The sequence below is a fragment of the Dufourea novaeangliae genome, unplaced genomic scaffold (genome assembly GCF_001272555.1).
Source record: "Dufourea novaeangliae isolate 0120121106 unplaced genomic scaffold, ASM127255v1 scaffold87, whole genome shotgun sequence".
NCBI classification, from domain to species: domain Eukaryota; kingdom Metazoa; phylum Arthropoda; class Insecta; order Hymenoptera; family Halictidae; genus Dufourea; species Dufourea novaeangliae.
In genome coordinates, this window is record NW_015373966.1 from 359,522 (window position 1) to 379,978 (window position 20,457).

General features: G+C 38.6%; 2 protein-coding genes across 2 annotated transcripts; one reads left to right on the plus strand and one right to left on the minus strand.

Moving 5' to 3' along the window:
- Positions 1–10,753: 10,753 nt before the first annotated feature.
- On the minus strand, positions 10,754–16,457 carry LOC107186722 (E3 ubiquitin-protein ligase MIB1). Its single transcript, XM_015574656.1, has 9 exons — positions 16,274–16,457; positions 15,384–15,731; positions 15,070–15,270; positions 14,852–14,971; positions 14,395–14,724; positions 13,632–13,779; positions 13,292–13,533; positions 12,725–12,922; positions 10,754–10,909 (listed from the first exon to the last, which is right to left on the minus strand). The coding sequence occupies exons 1-9, from the start codon at positions 16,373–16,375 to the stop codon at positions 10,754–10,756; spliced, it is 1,845 nt and encodes a 614-aa protein (XP_015430142.1). The 5' UTR covers positions 16,376–16,457.
- Positions 16,458–16,961: 504 nt separating this feature from the next.
- On the plus strand, positions 16,962–20,439 carry LOC107186733 (E3 ubiquitin-protein ligase TRAIP). The gene is made up of 7 exons (XM_015574669.1): positions 16,962–17,127; positions 17,849–18,214; positions 18,982–19,083; positions 19,155–19,277; positions 19,353–19,605; positions 19,682–19,831; positions 19,913–20,439. Exons 1-7 carry the CDS (start codon positions 17,015–17,017, stop codon positions 20,021–20,023), a joined length of 1,218 nt encoding a protein of 405 aa, XP_015430155.1. The 5' UTR covers positions 16,962–17,014; the 3' UTR covers positions 20,024–20,439.
- Positions 20,440–20,457: the final 18 nt, after the last annotated feature.

A 20,457-nucleotide genomic window follows, 5' to 3' on the forward strand; every position in this document is an offset into this window, starting at 1 on the left:
CAGTTTGCGCTGAGGCGTGGTAGGACACGTGCTTTAAGCATAATTAAAGTCCCATGTTAAGGATGAACGGCTGACAAACCGAGGGCGGAATCGAGAGGTTTTTCTAGTGTACCCTACTCGGCCATACCAGAAATGACCGTCTATTACACACAGGCGCTCTTCGTGGCTGCGCGGGGATGGTGACTTTGATAAAGCGTTTAACTAAGCGACTACCCGAATGTAAATCTATGCAGATTGCTTGCTGACAAAAATCTCGCATCCTCGTTGCGTAAACTGCCCCTACCGCCATCTTCGCTTCAGGTCTCCTGGATATGGATGCCACTTAAAGGACACTTGTGGGACAAATTAGGTCGTTGATGGTGCCCTTGGGCAATAGCTACCGACTTCAGAATACTGAAGGCCGTTGTTCAACGACGTGTCTGCGACTACGATTTTCCGTGTCGAGAGCACTTTACTCTTGTTTTATATACATAGAAGGTCATCTACGCCCCGGAACGGATGACAATGAGTCGGTCGCTACTCATACAGGTACCTACGCCGAGTCGTTTTTCGGATGTAGAAATGTAGTTTACCTTATACATATAAAAAAAAAAATATTACCATAGGAAGCTACAGCATGTACATGCACACGACATATGAAGCGTACGTTTAACTTTATAATTTAAATTTTATCTGGTATAAACAGTATATTATTAGCATATCTACTTCTTTGATATAATGTTTATACTAGTTAAGTAAGATATCAATTATGGAGTTAATCGTACACCTTTATATTGCGAAATTTATTTCTTAATAATTTTTTAACAAATACCGTGCGATGGTTAAAATTTTCTCAAGCTCATACATATATCTCCATACTACCGTCTAGTTACACTATGTCCCATTGCACATAATTCGATAGAGAATATCAATTTCAATTGAATCGCTCTCTTAAAAAATTTTCTTACGTGCACTGAAAACATACAGAGAACTCCACGATTCATTGGATACACTAGTTTTACGTCTCCATTTTTACAACCGGCTGGGGCAGCCTGTCATACATCTTCCACCCTTCGTGTCCCATCCGCATCGAAAAACGAAAAACGATCCTAGATGGTCAGTTACCCACGGGACAAACATCCGTTGCGATCGTTTAACCGATGGCGATCCCGAAGCGGAGAAAAGAGAGTAATGCCTCGTCGAAATAAAACGGGTGATGGCTACCGACGCCTAACCCAACTCGACGGTTCATTCGGGTTACTCCACATGCTCCAGAGAGACAAAGATAGGAGTGGAAGACAGCCAGAAAGCTGTAGCACCATAACAAAAGCCGTGCATTTTAATTTTATGTAGATGGGTCACTCTTTTTGTACCATTATGTGTACAACCCAGCGCTGTGAAACCGTTGCTCTTCTCCATCTCCCTTCAACCACTGCCCTACATCATCTCTCTCGCCCGCCCTCCCCCAACCCCCACTCTCTACCTTCCTCTGTACCTCTCCGTCCTCCTCCCATTCCCTCTCTGGCCCTCCCTCGCCCTTTCTAACCCTCTCTTGCTTTCTCCCCGCCTTTGCTCCCTCACTCTCACCTTCATCCCCTCAACCCCTGAACCCTTCTTTCTCTGCTCTCCTTTGAAGTTCCAGACTTTTATCCGTCTCCTCTTTCTCTCATAGTTTACGCAACTCGGTCTGCCTTCTTCTCCCTTGACCGTTTTTCCGGTGACATATATCCGTGCCTCCTTAAATGTTCATACCCCAATAATTACATCCATGATCTGCCACTGACCCAATCCTGATTTATGTCAGTTTACCAGCTGACATCTAACGCCTTCGACCATGTTTCGGTGTTTCTTATCTCCTCTCTTCCTATCGAGCGATCTTTGCGATGCGTACGACAATGACGACGTAGTTTCTCGTTCATTTTCGGCGAACAATGTGCTGTCCGTTTGTCTATTGTGTTCCTTCTTCGACCGATGAAATGCACACGCGCGCGCATACGAACCTTGATGTTTGTAAAACGGACTGTTAAGATTTTAGAGCGAGCAGCTTATCAGTTTGCGTTTGATAATTCGATAAAGTTGGGGGATACTATGTACTGTACTATTATTGGGATACTATTACTGTAATATTGGCGAGTGATTATTAGTTTCATCCTATACCAGTTTTCGGTTTGTCTTTGTCCTGTTAAACGAGGAACTTTAAATCGCTGAATTATTTTTAGTCAACTTTCATTTCGTAGACTCATTTTTAACGTGTATCATTTACGTACAAGTTTAACAGTAACTATTCAGTTACCACGAAGCAGAAAAATACATGATCAGACGAATAAAACTAAGGCAGATTAATGTTTGAAAAACTTAACACCTCGTAAGAAAAAAGACTGCTTTCTTCTTGACCGTTCGTTGCATTTTACCGAAACCCCCCAGGGAAACACATTCTCCGATTATCATCGGAAAGATGTCTCAAAGAAAAGGGATTCAACTTGAAGATACCAGGACCGGGACGAAATTTCACGATCTGATTAAACGACACGACCCTCTCTGAAAGCAGAAATAGCCTTTAGGACTGTCACGTACTTTATCCAGTTCTGCCTATATGTTCTTTCCTACGACTCTTTCTCTTCAGCCGTGATAAGTTTTCGATGGAATTAAGGATCGTGTTCACAATGGCGATGGCCGCGGTCAGTGGAACCATCCTGATCCTTACAATAGATGTAAGATAACCAGAATCCTCTCTATTCCTGGGAGCCACAGGATGTCCTATCGATAGATTTATTGTGGTTTTCTTGTCGGGGAGTTCCTCTTTTCCTTTCGTCTGTGGCTATCTGCAATCTATATCACACCCTCCCCCATCTATGCCACTGTGAAGTTCCTTTCTGCCGTTCCGTGCGCTTCTCCATCGATACTATCACTATTGTAGCCGGTGCATCCATCTTTGCCCACGAACTAAACCAGACCAACTTCGAAAGCTTCGTCCCTGCAAAGAGATCCGCGGAATTGACAACTCGCGGCAACCTCCGATTCCCTTCCTTCGTTTCTTCCATCGTCCCTTCCTCCCACTCCTACCCTCTTACCTGCCCCCTGCCCTTGCCAACGTTTTACCCATCCTCCATCTACCCCTTTCTTCGACGTTTCTTTTTCTTATCCGCGCCCGCCAGAATGTTTCATCTTCCGATTCTCCATCCCGATCTCCCGCCTCGCAGACACCGGTTTAGCCACCTCTTTTTTTTTTTTCTTTGGCGCCGATTTATACCACCCAAGAGGTTTTTCTCGGCACTGTCTTTGCCTGAGATTTATCTACAAGTTTCATAGCTTATGTGCCCGATCTGCCGACGAGACGTCGCGGAAGTGTTCGCGTGGAAACCGCCACCGAAAGAACGCGTTAATCCCCAGTCTTATCTTTTCCGCTTGATTCGGATAAGCGGTGAAGTAAAGAGCAAGCAGTCTGGACGCGTTTCTTGGCCTGCCGTGATAAAAATACCTAACACGGTTCCTCAGCCGCGACGCGAAATTTGCAAAAACCGTGAACAGGGATGAAAAGGAGGTCGCGATTCGATACCCTGATTCTCCCGATTGAACGATGGCATCGGGATCTCAGGATAAAATATTATGCCTTCATTGATTGGCCGTGGAATAAAGGCACCAGTGGCGAAATAGCAACAAGAACAGAGCTCGATCGAGATTATGAAAAATGAGGCCCAATTCCTTGGAAAGATTCAGCACTGAACTTTGAACAGAGCTGGCGAGGTTCTTGCTATTTTTAACAGCGCGTTAAAGGAAATGATAGCACCAACAGACATGCGTTGATATTTCCATGGGTAAATATTTAGAATTGTCATTGAGGATACTGACCTTGACAACATATGTCAAGGTCAAAGTCATCAAGGTCATATTCTACCATGTTTAACGTATTACCTTCAAGACCTTCTGGTAGAAAATTATTTCTGTATGTATTACCTAGTAGAATTACTATTGCTACATTGTTATATATTTAAAAATTATTTATATTGCAGTAAACATTTGGCATGTTAGACAATAATATTGATTGAATTTAGTTACCGTTCAGAAGAACTCTACACCATTACAATTACGCTTCCCAAGTACCCCTTCAAGTAGTTCAATAGTGATTTTAGCGGAAGAGTTTCGTACCTGCAACAGAGAGAAATAATAAATGTTAGAAAATGACGTCATAAAGGGCGTAAAAGTATACTTTGGATTTTTATGTAAATATAGAGTTTTATGAATTAATGAGTAGAAACTAGAGTCGAACAGAACTTTTTGTTCTCTGTTGCCTGACTTTTCTTCTAATAGCCTCTAAGAAGACGAATATACCTTCACAGCCATCTATCAGAACTGACAGTAGAACACACAGACCTTTTTGCAACCAAAAAAATTCATTTCGAAACAGAAATGCTTCGTGCCGCTCATAGCGTGAAAAATTGTCCTTGAATCCCTACAATCAGAGCAATCAATACTTCGCTCTCTGTGTCTCGTTGAATTCGCGTCATATAGTTATCGGCTAGCAATGGATTCACGATTCGGTCCTAGAAGAATTCGCATACTTGTTATTTCACCAATCGGTCGACGATTAAAGAGCGCCAGGCAGCATAGGCTTCGTTTAGCAGCAGCAATATAACATTTGCCGCTGGAATCACGTAATTATGAAAGTATACGACCGGTGGGTTGGGACTGGTTTCCAGTCAAATTGTCCAGGAATCGGCATAAATGCAGCATACACTCATCCCGTGTGCCGATGTGGCTCAGCGAAACTCTGCCGCTTGCAATATGTTCATTATGCAGGGCCATTGTCCGTACACACGCGTATATGTAATTGCTTTTGTTGAGGTCTGTGGATAGAGTAATGCAACACTGCCAGTCCGTATTTATCGCGAGAATAACAATCAGCGTTGGTGCCGATGCCTCTTCAATTTCATCCGTCTGCGTGCCACGTATTAAGAATTTGACACTTACGGATAGTCATATAACTTATAGCAAGATTAAAAGTATATACAACACTGCTAGATTCTGATCACAGTATACTAAACGGTAGTTATATTAAATTGTACGGTAATAAAGTTGCACAATTTTTTGACTAGAACTAAGCTTTAATTGTTGTTGGGAAATTTTCGCAACAATAGTAAAAACGAACAAAACGCTCAATTTGATGAGGATATAATTTGTTATTTAAATAATTTGTGCAAACACAACGGTCGTCGTATTTCCCTTGGTACAGTGGACTCGCGTTAAAGTAGCATTGCAGGGCTCTCGAAACGGGGATTTTCGTGAAAACGCTACTTTAACGTGAGCCAATGGGCACGCAAGGTCTTGCGACAGTTCGGTTGATCCACCAATTGGATCGGAACTTTGGTTACGTGTGTGAGCTGGGGCGCTACTACCGCTACTTTAAGGCGAGTCTACTGTATTCCAGTTTGTATATGAATGTCCAATAGATTATGGACCTAGTAATGAATATAAAGTGTAGAAATAAGGAATTTCTAGTTGAAAGATCAATCAGTTTAACCTTTTAAATTGACCAAAGAAACTTCCAAAAAGAACGTTGAGGAACGAGGAGAAGCGATCTGGAGCGAAAGCCCTTATCGCATTTATCTTCGCGCACGAACGGGGCTGAGCGTGAGATCGCGAACAGTTAATTAAGAGAAGAGCAAAATTGCCGGAAGGAACGGACAAATCTTGTAGACCACATTATTCCCTATCATCGCAGGTAAGGCGAGGACGAGGTAGATAATCGGTGGTAATCCGTGATTAATGATTCCGTAGCCGCCTCCATCGTGCCACACCACATACTTCATTACGACCGTTTCTTACCGCCATCGGGAGTGGCCCTCCCATTAATATACCTTCCACCTATATCAATGATGGATTAACCTACTTGCACATTATTACCAGCTAGATCGCGTTCTCCTCGTTTATTTGCAGACTAACCAGTCGAGCGGCCAACTCTCCAGCCGGCATCGTTCCCTTTCCCCGCTCCTACTCATACATACTTGCTCTTTACCACTCAATGAGGTTTTATTAATGAACCGACGTCGACCTAACGGAGTGATGTCAGCTACGGCGTGTCTTCTAGAATCGTTTACCTATCTCATCTGCATAGGGGTATCTTGACGACTTATTTTTACGTCATGTGCTCGTTAGGGTATTGTGTATCAAAAAATGGTTTCGGTGTAGAATTTTGTATGCTCTTGCCTCAAACAACACTTGGTATACTATAGGCAGGGAAACTAAGAGTTTCAGAAAAGTAGGAAAGTAAAATTATCTATATTCACCTAGTCTACCAAAATAGGGGTATTCCGATTGCTTAACCCTCCGAGCACGGAAACATGGTTACCGGTCCTTATATCATATCTGACCCCACACAGAGATTCTATTACTACACAGCGACGGCGAGGCTCGAGCTCGAGGCCCTCACCGATATTACTACGTAATGACGGTTCCTCTAGCTCGAGCCACCGTCACCATATATACAATGTAATGATTAGCTGGTTCCACATTACATTTGGATTTTCGTGGTTCTTATTACAATAACTAGAATAAAAATCTCGTGAATTATAAAAACAAATTATATTTATTAGTCGATACTTCTGCACCGTCTTGGCCCGGTCGTTCGCATGTAAACAAACATCGGTCGCTATACGATTTACGCGACAGCTCCGTCACTATGTGCGTGTCGCTCTCAAGACATCGTGTCCCCACTCCTGACTCTGTCACTTTGTGCATGTCGCTCTCGCGACGCGTGACCCAGGGACCGTGCTCGGAGGGTTAATAACTGTGAATATTTTGGTTGCCCACACAAGGTTTAAATGTCGAGTACTAAATAAAGATTTCCTATTTGATAATCACGAAACACAGCCCACATATTTGATAGTTTTGGAGACAGTTTAGAAGGTATAAATCATAGTATTAAACTTTACGTGTAGTCTCGTGCTCGCCGCTCGTAACGTCGGGCGGTTCCGTCGAGTTTCTCGCGTCAATGACAACGCGGCTCGCATTCGAGATACGGGGAAGAAACTAGGAAGCAGTCAGCCCAGCGAAGAGGAAGCCGCGGCGAACGAAGAGGACCGGGCGAAGAAGGAGGACAGCGACAGGAAGGTAGAGGCAAAAAGCATTCCCGTGCTCTTCCGTGGGACGTTCGGTGGATACACTCGTGTCATACTTGCGGCCCGGAATTGAACAACTTTCTCAAAGTCGTCGGTGTTCCCGAAGAGAGGGCGACGCGAATACGGGGAAGAGGGCGGGAAGAAACGAGCACGAAAGCGGCCTCGGCTGCAGAAGGAGGCGGGAGTCGAGGAAAAATGAGACAAGAAGCTCTTTCAGAAAAGTAGTTCCGGCAAAACAGAAAACTCGCACGCGTTTGCCGGCCGACAACTTAGACGCTGACAGGAGGGGGGCGGAGGGGCCGACGTTTTGCAAGGGCCCACCAGCTGCGTTGTCCAGAAGCCAGCGCAAAAGCGAGCGACAACTTTTCGCGAAAAGGAAGCAGAGGAAGCATTGTGCTGGCCGCAGATCCGACATGAGTATGCATTCACTGATAGGAAAACAGTTTTCTGTTTGAATCCGTGCCCTCGGACCCGAAAACTTCTCGAGGGGACGCTTCGACGGTCAGAAAAACTTGAAGGAGATAAATGGAAGGGACAAGGTTCCGATGAAATAGACGGATTCTTGGCCATGGCACATCCGGCACACTGTCCCCTCCTTGCCGCATCTTCTTCCCTATTCTCTACGATCTGAGATACGCTTTCGTCGAAACAGTAGCCCTTCTCCCATGAAAAACATGCGTGCGTTTGCTGATTTCGCTTCAATGTGGATAAGATTTTTTTAGCAGTGAATTGATGAACTGCTTTAACAGAGGTTGCGTACAGAGTACGGTACAGTTGTACTCATGGTCGGAGGTATGGAACCAATTTTGTACAAGTTCAATTACTACAGATAGTCACTAGATCGAGAATGTTAATATTTCACTATTCAGAAATTCCTATAATCGAGCTATAATTTTCCCTTAATAATTTCGAAAATGGAGGTCCTAATGTATAAGCATCACTTATTCTATTGTAGTTAGTAATGTTTCAAACTCAGTAGGGCCACAGAGCAAGGGTTGGGTGCCGAGTTCAAGAAAACATATCTGTAACAATAAATTACATCCTCGTTCAGAGCTGTGTAAAGCATTCCCCTTCTAAATTAATATCCCTTTTAGACCGGTCCGAACAATTTCTGAAATACCAGCGACAATCCTGCGCCCAATGACTCTAATGTTCGATTATACCCATAAAAGTGTTTCTCGTGGATGATTCGTCTGGTACTAGTGATTAGTGGCACTGTTACTCCTAGAACCAATGCGTTTAAGGGTGGCGTTACCCGGGGAATCTATTTACCCCGTCTTTCCACCTGATCCAACCGTCACTAAGATCAGCCCATAGTAATGGTAGTAGTAACCTACTTTTGAGAGGTAGGGAGTCGAACGTCGGGGAATCCAGATCCTTCGTCTCCGAAGATCCGTCTGGTATACTTTAAACTAACCGCATCCTATCACTGATGAAATTACACCACCCCAACGATTCACGGTTGAACTGCTTAATATCACTGGTTTATAATTTCAACGGTTCGACAACCAAAGCCGGGTACAAGGCGAAAATCGTACGAAACGCGTTCAAGGTATGAAATTAAATTCGACTACGCGTTAGGAATTCCAGTGAAGGATTCGAACGACCGACGGCGGAGCGCATCTTCGACCTGGTTTCTGGAGCCAACGCGTCTGGTATCGTGCAGCCTCGTTATCGTCTACCTAATTTGAGAGTTAATTTAAGGCGCGAAGATAGAAGAGGAACGCCGGAGGCAGGAGTTACTTGATATTCGCAATAAGGGAATGCCTTCCAACTATTCGTGGACTGTTTCGTATGCGGCCCTGGTTACGAAGGTAACCTAAGTACAGTTGCCTAACTTATATTGAAGATGTTTGCAAGCTTTCGAGTCTGAATTGCCGTGCCGCGCACGATGCGTCGCTGCCTCCGCCGCCAACACCCCTCGTCTACACGGAACCTGTATCCACCGAAGAAGACACCGCGCGAACGTGTACGCCAAAACAGAGAAATATTCCGGCATTGTGTGGTAATTTCGCGCGTGTGTAGAGAGGCCGCCGGAAGAAAGCCGGAATTTGTAGTCGGAGCGTTTCGCAGCTCACCTTCTGATTACACGGCGAATTCACACGCATTTCGCTACGAGGGAACAACCGCCCAACCCGGGGGAAAAATAATTTCAAAGTTCCAGGACGCGCTGCGGAGCACTGTAGTCAATATAGTGTATTGCACTCGGGTTTGCAAACGAGTTTTTATACTGATCGGTCTTGGTTCACCAATCAGAGCGCGAGTCTTCCGGCCGAGCTCTCGCGGTAGCGCTCGGCATGCATCGAAGGAAACTGCGTATAATAGCGAATGAGAAAGACGTAACAAATAAAATCGAACGTTCTATCATCTTTTGTTTGTCATTTAAAGTGATTAATGAATAAAACATAACTGGAAGAGAATCACGTGCAACGTAAAAAGACGAATACACAGTCCTTTTTTTAAACAGAATTAAAAATAATAATTAGTTGAAGTGAGATGATAAGGAATACGTAAATTTAACAGAAATGAATGAGAAGTGATCGTAGCTTGGTATTAAGATAAAAATCCGAAGATTAATAACGGACGACAATGTCACCGATCATGAACAAGTCTCTTTAAAAAGCCCCAAGAAAGATTTACGTACGAAAACTTGCAAAATTATCGCCGCAAATAAATCATAGCCTGCGTTAAATTAAAGACATAATAATCATCAATAAATTGAATAGAACTCACCCTTTTGAAAATTTACCTGCAGCTTGCACACCTGGGTCACTAGGTCACTGTACCGATCCTGCTCATCGACGGACAAAACTGTTGATGGTAGTGTAGCGCCCAGTGCACAGGTGATCGCAGGAATACGGCACTAGCCGAAGTTGAGTCCAAACACCAAGTGCGTCCGGGTTATTCCATCGCATATGTATTCACTTCACTGCACGACCACTAACACTGATCAGCCGACACGATCACTTAACGTATTTTTAATCGAACGTGTTGTTCGTACGTTATGAAAATTGGTGGCCCCGAAATGGACCGATTTTTTTCAATTTAACAGATCTTCCACGCAGCCAAACGCTTGCATAGCAGCAGCCGAATTCACGTTATTCCGTGCGTACCCCCAGAACACTGCGTAATACTCCCGTGAACTGAACATCTCTGTCGTCCGATTGCTAACCGACTGACAGAATGTTTCCGAAGAACCTTCCTCTACCCTTCAGTAGTTTTTCAAAAAATGGTTGAAATTCAGGCCGCAGGTATAAAAATTGCCTGCGTCCTGTAGCGAAACGTCCGCTCCGACCTCTGCTGAGTTGTTCGGACAGGGACAAGCAGCGTCAACTCAACATGTGTCGGTGAAATTTTTTTCCTGCTAGGAAAAGAACGACGTAGTTTCTAATTCTATTCTATTCAGGCCGCAGCACGAAGCATTCTCTACTTTACTTCACTTCTTAATTAAATATCTCGTGCCCAAGATATTCACTGTCTTGTTGCCTTAGTGGTTTCTTGCAAATTTTATCAACTTTCAATCAGGATAATTACTAATTATGACGTTTTTATAGATAATCTTAATACGATTTCCCTTTGTTACCAGTAAGTATATACCTTTAGTCACCTGTCTCCTTTCCTTTTAATTGTACAACAAACTTAGAAAGACACATAAGTACTTACCTTGGATTTCCACGAAGAGCAGCGTGGTGCAGAGCGTTGAAGCCATTGTTGTTCGTGAGGGTGATGTCTGCGGCATGGTCTAATAGCAGAGCCAACATGTCATCCCGTTTCTTAGAGATCGCGTCGTGAAGAGGAGTGTCACCTTCGGAGTCCTGGAAAATGGAGAAACAGATTTTTTGGTGTATCCCGTGCACCATTCTATTGGGAAACGATTTCGGGGAACAGAAGCTGACGTTTCAGAAACAGAAACAAAATTCACCGTTTCAGTTGAACGGATAGAAACTATATTTTGCTTTTAAAAGGACAAGCAACAGTAGTGATACCAGAACAGATTGAAACACTTATCTGTATAATTTTTCACTGATAAAAATATTAAGAAATCTAATCGATTTTATAATAAGTTTCGACTAATATATTGATCCCTCGAAAGAAAACAATTCTCTAGAAAATCATTAAACGAGGATGTCATACCAAGTTCCATTTTAAATTATTAACAGTTTCAACGCTATGAACGTGTGTGGCCGCTACGATCGCTGTGGGCGTGTTTACATTAAAGACCCTTTAATTAGAGTCACGAAATCACGTTTAACAATAAGTTAGATCCATAGACATATATAATAAACTGCGCGGTCTTATAGTGGGGATCACGTCAACATAATAGAAAGAAGGCAATAACTGGAGCAGCTACTTCTCGTTCTAATGGGGCTGTTGGTACAGTATTCCTTCTCCTCATCGCCCTTCAGTCGCTTACTCCCCTCCCTCTGCGATGTGCGAGCAAAAGAGGAGCTACTCTAGCATTACTTCTGTGCTTTGGTCTCGCTTCATCCCTACTATAAGACCGCGCAGTCTATTATACAGGGTGTTCCAAAATAGCTTCGACTCCAGGAATTGAGAGGTTCCTGGGATGATTTAAATAATTGTAATGAAAATAAGTTTATGAAGATGAGCATGGGATTAAACAAAATCCTTCTTATATACGGGAAATGGAAACTATTATTATTATTATAATTATTATTATTATCATTATTATTATTATTATTATTATTATTATTATTATTATCATCATTTAGTTTCTCTTCAGCGCTTTCCACTGAGTTTTCTCTCTATTTTACGGGTTAAAATCAAGTAAAATAGAGATTTACTGTTTTCATGTTAGTGGATTCATGAATTTCCTGACCACGTTGCATGTGAGTAGTATCACTGCTTTCTGGATGGTTGTGTGTATGGATAGATGTATGTTTATTTTGTGTAAGTTTTCTGTGAATAATTGTAGAGTTATGCCTGTTGGAGATATGATTAATGGTACTATTTTAATTTTGTTTTGTTTTCATTTATAAATTTATAATTATTATTACTATAATTATTAAGCGTAGATTCTTTTATTTAAACAAACACATTAATATTCAGAAAATTGTTAACTCGTCAATTTAAGTTTGGCAGTGGAAGATTAGACTTAATTACATATAATTGAAAGAAACTTGGCTCATCAATTCTAATTATACTACCAAATGTGTGATGCTAATAATACATCAGAAAGTCCATATCGAATTAAAATGTCAGTATATTGTATTTGTAATTTTCTTTATTTTTTCTAAATTATTACACAGAAAACAATAAATGTACTGATATAATGCAAGTAATGTTTCCTCAAAAGCTAGAAAAAGACTTATACTATTAAATTTGACACTGTTACACCACATAAATTCCATTAATGACAATAATAACGATGAATAAATTATTACTAGGGGCCAGACTGTTAATATGAAAAGTAACAAATACCGCAATTTATAGTACTACCTATATTTAATTTAACATTTAGTTATAATTTTATTATTAGTTCAGTATTATGTACTTTTATTCATTTAAATACTTAAAAATAATCTTGAAGTTCGTAATTAAGGTTAATGTACTACATCTAGTATCTATAATTATCATAAGAGTAATATGTATGTAAAATATAAACTTACCTGTAAGCTTGGGTGACATCCTAATTCCAATAATGTACGCACGACACCAGCGTGTCCTTTATTAACCGCGATATGAAGAGCAGTTTGCCGTCTTTTATTTCTCGCATTTAAGTCGGCTCCAGCACCAGCCAATAATGCCATCACGCCCGGTTCATCCCCAAACGCTGCATGATGTACAGCTCTATCTCCATCTTTATCCTAAATGCATAAAATTTATAATATTAACGATACATTATATTTTTAAAGAATAATATTTTCAACAAACATATCGCATCTCTGCAAGAAAAGTGTCACAAGTCGAAAACGTATAATTTTTCAGGAGAGAGAAAAAAACTGATTCATTCACGTACCACTTCAGGTATTAAACAAAGTCACACCAGCACCATGTCGCTCGAAGTATTGGACTTCAACTTGTGATATTTTTCTGGATCGTGGAACTACGTATTGGAAGATATTTTATGCGACGAAATGAGACGTGGCAATGTTTTACTTGTTACACTTTTCTCGCGGGGGTGCGATATGTGAGGATACGAAAATATTTCTTTACAGTATAAAAGAAATACTCACCTCGATCTCTACATCAGCTTTGTAACGGAGGAGAATTTTAATAACTTCTAAATGACCATTTTGACTTGCAGCTTGCAAAGCAGTATGACCAGCAAATACTCCATTTACATCAGCCTCTGGTCTCTTCAAGCATTCTTCACACTTAGCAGCGTCACCATTAGCAGCAGTTTTTACCAATTCTTCATTAACATCACCCGAGACATGTGTTTCAAATAATTTTTTTAACAATGCTGATAAACGTTCTATAAAATCAAATACATTCCAGTTTTAATACATCCGAAATTTTTAATGATAATTCTAAAGAAACAAAAGTAATTTTTGGTTTGCATTTTAGGCATACCTCCACTGCTATTTCCTGGAACACTTCCATCACTACTTGCTACTTTGGTGACTGCTTGGGGATTGTATGTCCAAGAGGTACTACAAACTTCTACTTTCAAGTCTCCATCATGGTATATTTGTAAAACTCTACCAATCTTTCCCATAGTCTGTTGAAATACATACATGTAAATTCCATTGAAAATACTATTAATAATTAAGCTCAGGCTAAGTATAATGCAATAAATAAAAAGTATGTAAAAATGTAAAATGTAGAATATTAAAAGTGTGCACTATTTTACATACACAGGCTTCCACATGTGATGTGTTGTTTAATTCAAGCAATGGAATGTCATTTATATTAGATTTGTTTTCTTTCTTTATACTATTTCGTTCCAATTGTATTTTACCTTTTTTTACCTGTCTATATTAATTATACATTATAAAATATCTTGTCTGTCTGTGAAACTTTACATAATTTATCGTCATTACGAACTGATTTGTCATCAACAGAATTTAGTTTCGTAGTACTCCGTACTCAATGAATTAAAGAACCTCATACAGGTACAAAACTAACTAAAATTATTGAAAGCTAAATAAATTTGTAAGTAGTATTAAAAATTTGCATTATTAAAATCACTTTCTTTAAGAATATCTAGCTAGACGCTCTTAATATTTTGTAAGATCGTTGTGGTTGCTGATTTCTACAACTTAAATCTTTTTCTCTTGGAAATACATACTGTGCTATAATACAGAAAAAGGATACGTGTGGTAATAATACATACCGGCGCCATTGCTTCAGCCCACTCTCCATGACCACGTTGAAGTAGTTTAATTTTTTCTAAGTCGTTACAAATCTGTACCAAATCTCCAACAGCAAATGTTTGATTATCAGAACTTGAACTAGTAACTGGTACTGGTATCTGTACTTTAGTTAACACAGCAGGATTGAAAGTCCATCGATTGCCACTTGGATATGATACAACAATGTCATGATCCTCATCAATACCAACAACAGTGCCTGTGGTGCCGAGACATTCAAACATTCCATCTGTCCAGCCACCATGACCATGCTGCAATGACTGCACTATTTCTAATTCTAAATCAACATTAACCTGCAAATTAAAAAGACGCTTATCATTCTTGTACTTAGGAATAAGAAAACTTCAATATTGTTAAAAAAATTAATATTCCAGACATGAATTTCTGTTATAATTACTTTTCCCTATAGTCTTGAATTACCTGATCTCCAATTTGTAATCCATGTGGACCAGTTCGACCTGGTCCTTGTTCACCTAACAGTGGCAAATGATCTCTATAAACTGTCTGACCTTTAGCATCATTGACTACTTTTAAGTCCGCCTAAAATATAAACAATCATTACTTATTACATATTTCCTATATATTATCATACACTTTAATATCTAATGTTCACAAAGTATATTAATTATTTAACTAACCATTCCTTCAAAACCAACACGATACAAATTTTTTGCACCATTATCCCATATGACATAAGCTGCTGAACGTGGACTGGCAGCTGACCAATCTTGGACTTCATTAACTTTACCTCTTCGCCCGTTTCCACCATCTTGATCTTCCCACTGCCAGTCAACACCTCGTACAACTCTTGCACCAGGAAATATACCACGAATTGCAATCTAAAATGTCACAGAAATATACACTATATTTTACATTAAAATATAATTATTTTAAAAGAATATTACTACACAATAGTAATAATTGCATAACATTTGAATCTGTTAATGTGTACCTTTTTACTTTTACGTCTTGGTTCTAATAAAACTCTTTCACTACCAGGTGTTGCTATGCGATAGAATCTATGCCTTAGGTGATGTTTATCTCCATGATAACAAACAGAACAAAGATCATAGTTGCCACATTCTGCACATTTCCAACGAATACCAAAAATTGGCTGTTGTCGACACGTATCACACATTGTTCCATCATGTTTTACACCAGTTGGAGCTGAATCCAAAATTCTAAGATCAAAAGCACCAGAACAACGGTAATTGGCTGCTGTTCCATTATCCCAAACGACAACAACTTCTTCCGGGGATTCAAAATTTCTAACAGTCCCCACATGACCTTCTCCTCCATCCTATAAAATAATTTTAAATAAGACAGTGAATCCGTGAAATAATCACGATTATTTTATAATACTATTTTTTGAGCTCACAAACTTAAAAAAATATTGGAAGTAAATTTTAAAAATTTGTATATAAACTGAAGGCATAAAAGTTCAAAAATTGTTTATAATTACTGCAATCAACTTAACAACAGGTAATCCAGCGTTCAAAGCAAAAAATATGAAGACATAAGAATAAAATGGACATTGCAACGTATATCAGGGAAAATTTATATTTTGGTAAGATAGTAACAATCGCACTCATGTTATGAGAGATAGAAAATTTAACCGGCATCCAATGATAAACTTCAAAATAAAATAAACATCAGTTACGGAATAACCTCTAAACAGATGTTCAACTTCATTTGAAATATTATATGAATATAAAATTACATTACAGATTAAAAATATAAATTAAAAGTATAAACATTACTATTCAAAAAGAATGGATTGATAAATAAATAACAAGATATTAACTAAAAATAACGTTCAAACGCGTTAACCTCTTTACTAACCTGTTTACCCCATTTCCATTCTGGACCACGGATGACCCGGGCTCCGACACCCTCCATCATAAATCGTGTTGTACGAGTACCGGTACTCGTACCAGCTTCCATAATTCATTAACTACGAAATATCTACTAGCAAAACGAAAAAGTCAAAAAACCCGATATTTTAACCACGCACCAACACGGAAAAATACCGCCATCTTAAATTAATGTCAAAACATGTGATACCAACAATAAACCTTTAGGTTCCTATAAATTTACTCTTGTACCCTACCACTCACCAGAGGTGAATAAATATCGCACAAGTGAACGGACGATTGGTGGGGAAAGCACGTGCGTGATTGGCGCTTCTTTATGGCATAATTCCTAGAAATCTGGCTTTATGGACGCTATGGACCTATCAAACCATAGACATGTACAGCTATTAGACCCTAGACCATGAGCGTTTTTGCGTTTCTGTCGCAAAGCGCCGCAGGTGATGTGGACCTGAAGCTTAACTCTGACCACCCTTTTTCTTAAGAGTGGCAGATCCATAGTAATCCGTGATCGTGGGTATCGTGGATAATTGTGAAGTTCATTTGACTTGATTTAACTCAATTTGACTGCATTTGACTTTACTTTAAACTGCTTTAAACTGTATTATTGACTGTATTATTAAGCTTATGTTAATGAAATTCATATTGAGTCAGTTTATTAATATTATTAAAATTTGATTTGTGTTATTATTATTGTCTGGTTTTACAGAAAATGAATATTGTTTGTATAATATGCAGTGACTTGTTAACACCATCTGATGATGTATTTTATACTCCTTGTGGACATATTTTTCATTTTGTTTGTTTAACTCGATGGTTGGACAGGTAAGAGACTTCTAATATTGCCTGTAGAAGGAAAGGTTTTAACATTACTCAGGAGAAATAAGATAGGTTTGAAGTAATAATAGAAAATGAAATATACCACAACTTAAAAATATATGACTCTTACAGATTTCAATCATTATAGATTATTTTACAGTAGTTGGAATTAAAGACAATTTTGTTTCACCAATTAAAAAATTCATTACATTAAAAATAAAAGAACCGGCCCCTGCTAAGATGTTCGGTCAGGGCCAAGCAATGTCAACTCAATGTGTGTCGGTAAAAATTTTTTCCCTGCTCCTAGAGAAACATAACTTTGTAAATAGAGTGAAAAACATTAAGAACCAGTGAGAACAAAGAGAGCATATTTAGTATAATAGCAACCAATATGATGTAGCGAGGAATTACAGTGGGTGGAACTGGTTGGAATAACTTGCAACTATTAACTAGATGAAGCAATACAAAAAAAACACTAGGCAGGGACTGAATTTGAAATGTTATTTATTTAAGTAGCTAATGTTAAAAAAAGTATTTCTTTTATGATATTCTGTATGAGGTGAAGAACTAAATATATTTATTTAGAATTATCTGTCTATTACTTATTTTCTCCAGTGCTAGGATTATACAAATATACTTGGCAGTTCCATATAGCCCATTGAAAAATGTTATTTAATTTTGAAAACTGTGTTATGTTTATTTTAATTAATTTTAATTTTTTGTACAGATCGAAATCTTGCCCGCAATGTAGAGAAAAAACCACGGCAATTAAAATCCATCGGATATATTTTAATTTCTCTAATAACGAGGCTATCACAGAGGATACATGCTCTTTGCAGGAGAAAGTTGATAAGCTAAGTCTGCAGCTTGCTTGTAAAGAGAAAAGTGCCAAAGACTTTTCAGAAAAATGTCAAGCACTAGAAAAAGAAGCTATGTGTCTACGAAAAGACCTAATGATAATAGAAACTGAAAAAAATACTGCTATTCGTGCACTTAAACAGCAACTTCAATACTTTAAGGAACAAGCTTCAGAAACAAGCAGCATGAAGCAAGAAAATGAACAGTTGAAGAAAAGAATAGAAGACTGCAAAAAGTATTTAATCATATTATTTTACTTTCCATTTGTTCAGAATTTGTTACTTTTAAGTAGAGATGCAGCGACTAATGACCGACCAGTTGGTTAAGCCTATATTGTCACTATTCGGCCAATTTTGTAGTCTGCGAACAGTTGGCAGAAAAGTTGATTGATCGGTTTTGAATTTTTGGTAATACTGATAACCTGATAAGGCATAGGAATAATAATACAATGTTCTTTCTTTACTCCCATTAGTAAAATTTTCATACTATTTAATACAGTAAAGACTCCATAAGAGTTCGAAACTCGAATCCGCTTCAAGGTACGATTGAGGGCAAAAATGACGTATTACATCAAAATTAAAAACGCTAGAAAGATCAATTTAATCTTGGAAAATAGAGGAGTTTCCTGAATTTAACAGTGTATACAGTTATTAAGTTTTGTAATTTTGAATGGTTGTAAATGGCCGTAAAAATTTAAAAAAGAGCCATTGTACATACTTTCTATGCACTATTTTTGCATTTCTACGAAAAGTTCATTATCTAGCACGAATTAGCTACACAGCATCGGATTCTGTAGATATTTCCGAAGAAGAAAGTATATAGAAAAAGTGTAGGAATGGTTTTTAATTTGAATAGATTGGGAAAACATCCGTCGGCAACGTGTGCACGATTTTCGCCGCCACGCGGCCATTGCTCGCTTATCTCGACTCTTCAGTGCCGTTGCTACGCGTAATCGACACCTATAGTACTGTCCAATTATTAACTATATGTCATTTGTTTTAGTATAGAGACTTTACTCCATGCTACCTCAGAAGATGTTGATGAGATGCTTTCAAGATCATGTGATCTTAATACACTTGTTACATATATATCTGTAATGAAAAGGTAGTGAAACATTATTGTTTGCTATTCTCACTATTTCTTGTTTGTTTCTAACAGTTACGTGTTATCTTTAGAGAAATGACAGTTAGTATGAATAAACGCAGAGAGTTAAGGTCTAAAGTGAAGAGCCTGCAACAAGAACTTATAAAAGTATCCACGGAAAGGAACTTTTTATCTCAAGAGCACACAAAGAGAAAGTATGCTAATTATAAAATAAAACTTGAAAATTGAAATCGCTCTTTAGGCATGCATAACATTTTGTAGTATTACAGGAAACTGGAAGAAGATTTAATGGTGTGTGAAAGTGAAAATATGTTTTTACAAACTAAACTGAGTGAATTAAAAAATAATACATTATTAGCGCAACAATCAAGTACATTGAATTCTCAACTAGACAATTTAAATTGTAATCCAAGAAACATTTGTAAACCACGCAAAACTGCAGAGACAGTAAACAATGAAAATATTGAGAAAGAAAATACTGACGAGGACGAGAAAAATCCACCTGTTGTCAAAAAAAATAATGTAATTAATTTCTTGCATCTCTAACATACATTTTTTTGCTATTTTCATTTTTAAATGAACATCAATTAATTTTTAGCAAAACAAAAATAATTCTCCATATCTTCCGGTAAAATCAGGGGGTGTATTTGTCTTAAAACAATTACCTAGTAATAAACGCAGTAATATGGATTCGACTTCATCAATTCTCGTTAAAAAGCCAAGAATTGGGCAACCCCGTGTAAAAATGGTAAAGATACATGTAATAATTGCAATTTCCTTTGAGAATTGAATTGCGTGTTTGATATATTTATAATTATTATTTCCGTAGGAACATTCAGTTACATATGATGGATTTGGAGGACATTCAAAGTACGAACATTTTCCCAGTTCTTCTGGTTCAAAAATGAAGAAATTGTCAAGACAATTGAAACTTGAGTGAAAAATAGGATGGAGTGAGGTTTTTTGAGTAAACAACAGTTAAAAATTGAACTTTATTGTTAGATTTTTAATTGGCAAAGGGAACTGTTATAATGGAGAAAACACTTACAGTTTATTCAACTTGAAACATGTAATAAGGTTTTAATATACTTGTACATTACTTATTTAACTTTAACGAACATCGTTCCCACGTGGAGAAAACGGGAAAACAAGTACTTCATAGGTGGCGCTTGGCCCCACGAGTAAAACTCAAGGATTGCCGCATAGTGGTCGCATGTATATGGAAAAGTGGAAAAAATCTATAACTTCCGCATTTGTCGATATATATGAATAATTTCTTTTTTATATTAGTTCTGTGGTGATAAAAGTCTATTTATTTATAAAAAATAAAAAAAAGAACTGAAATTACCTCTTTCTTCTCGCACTTCCAAAATA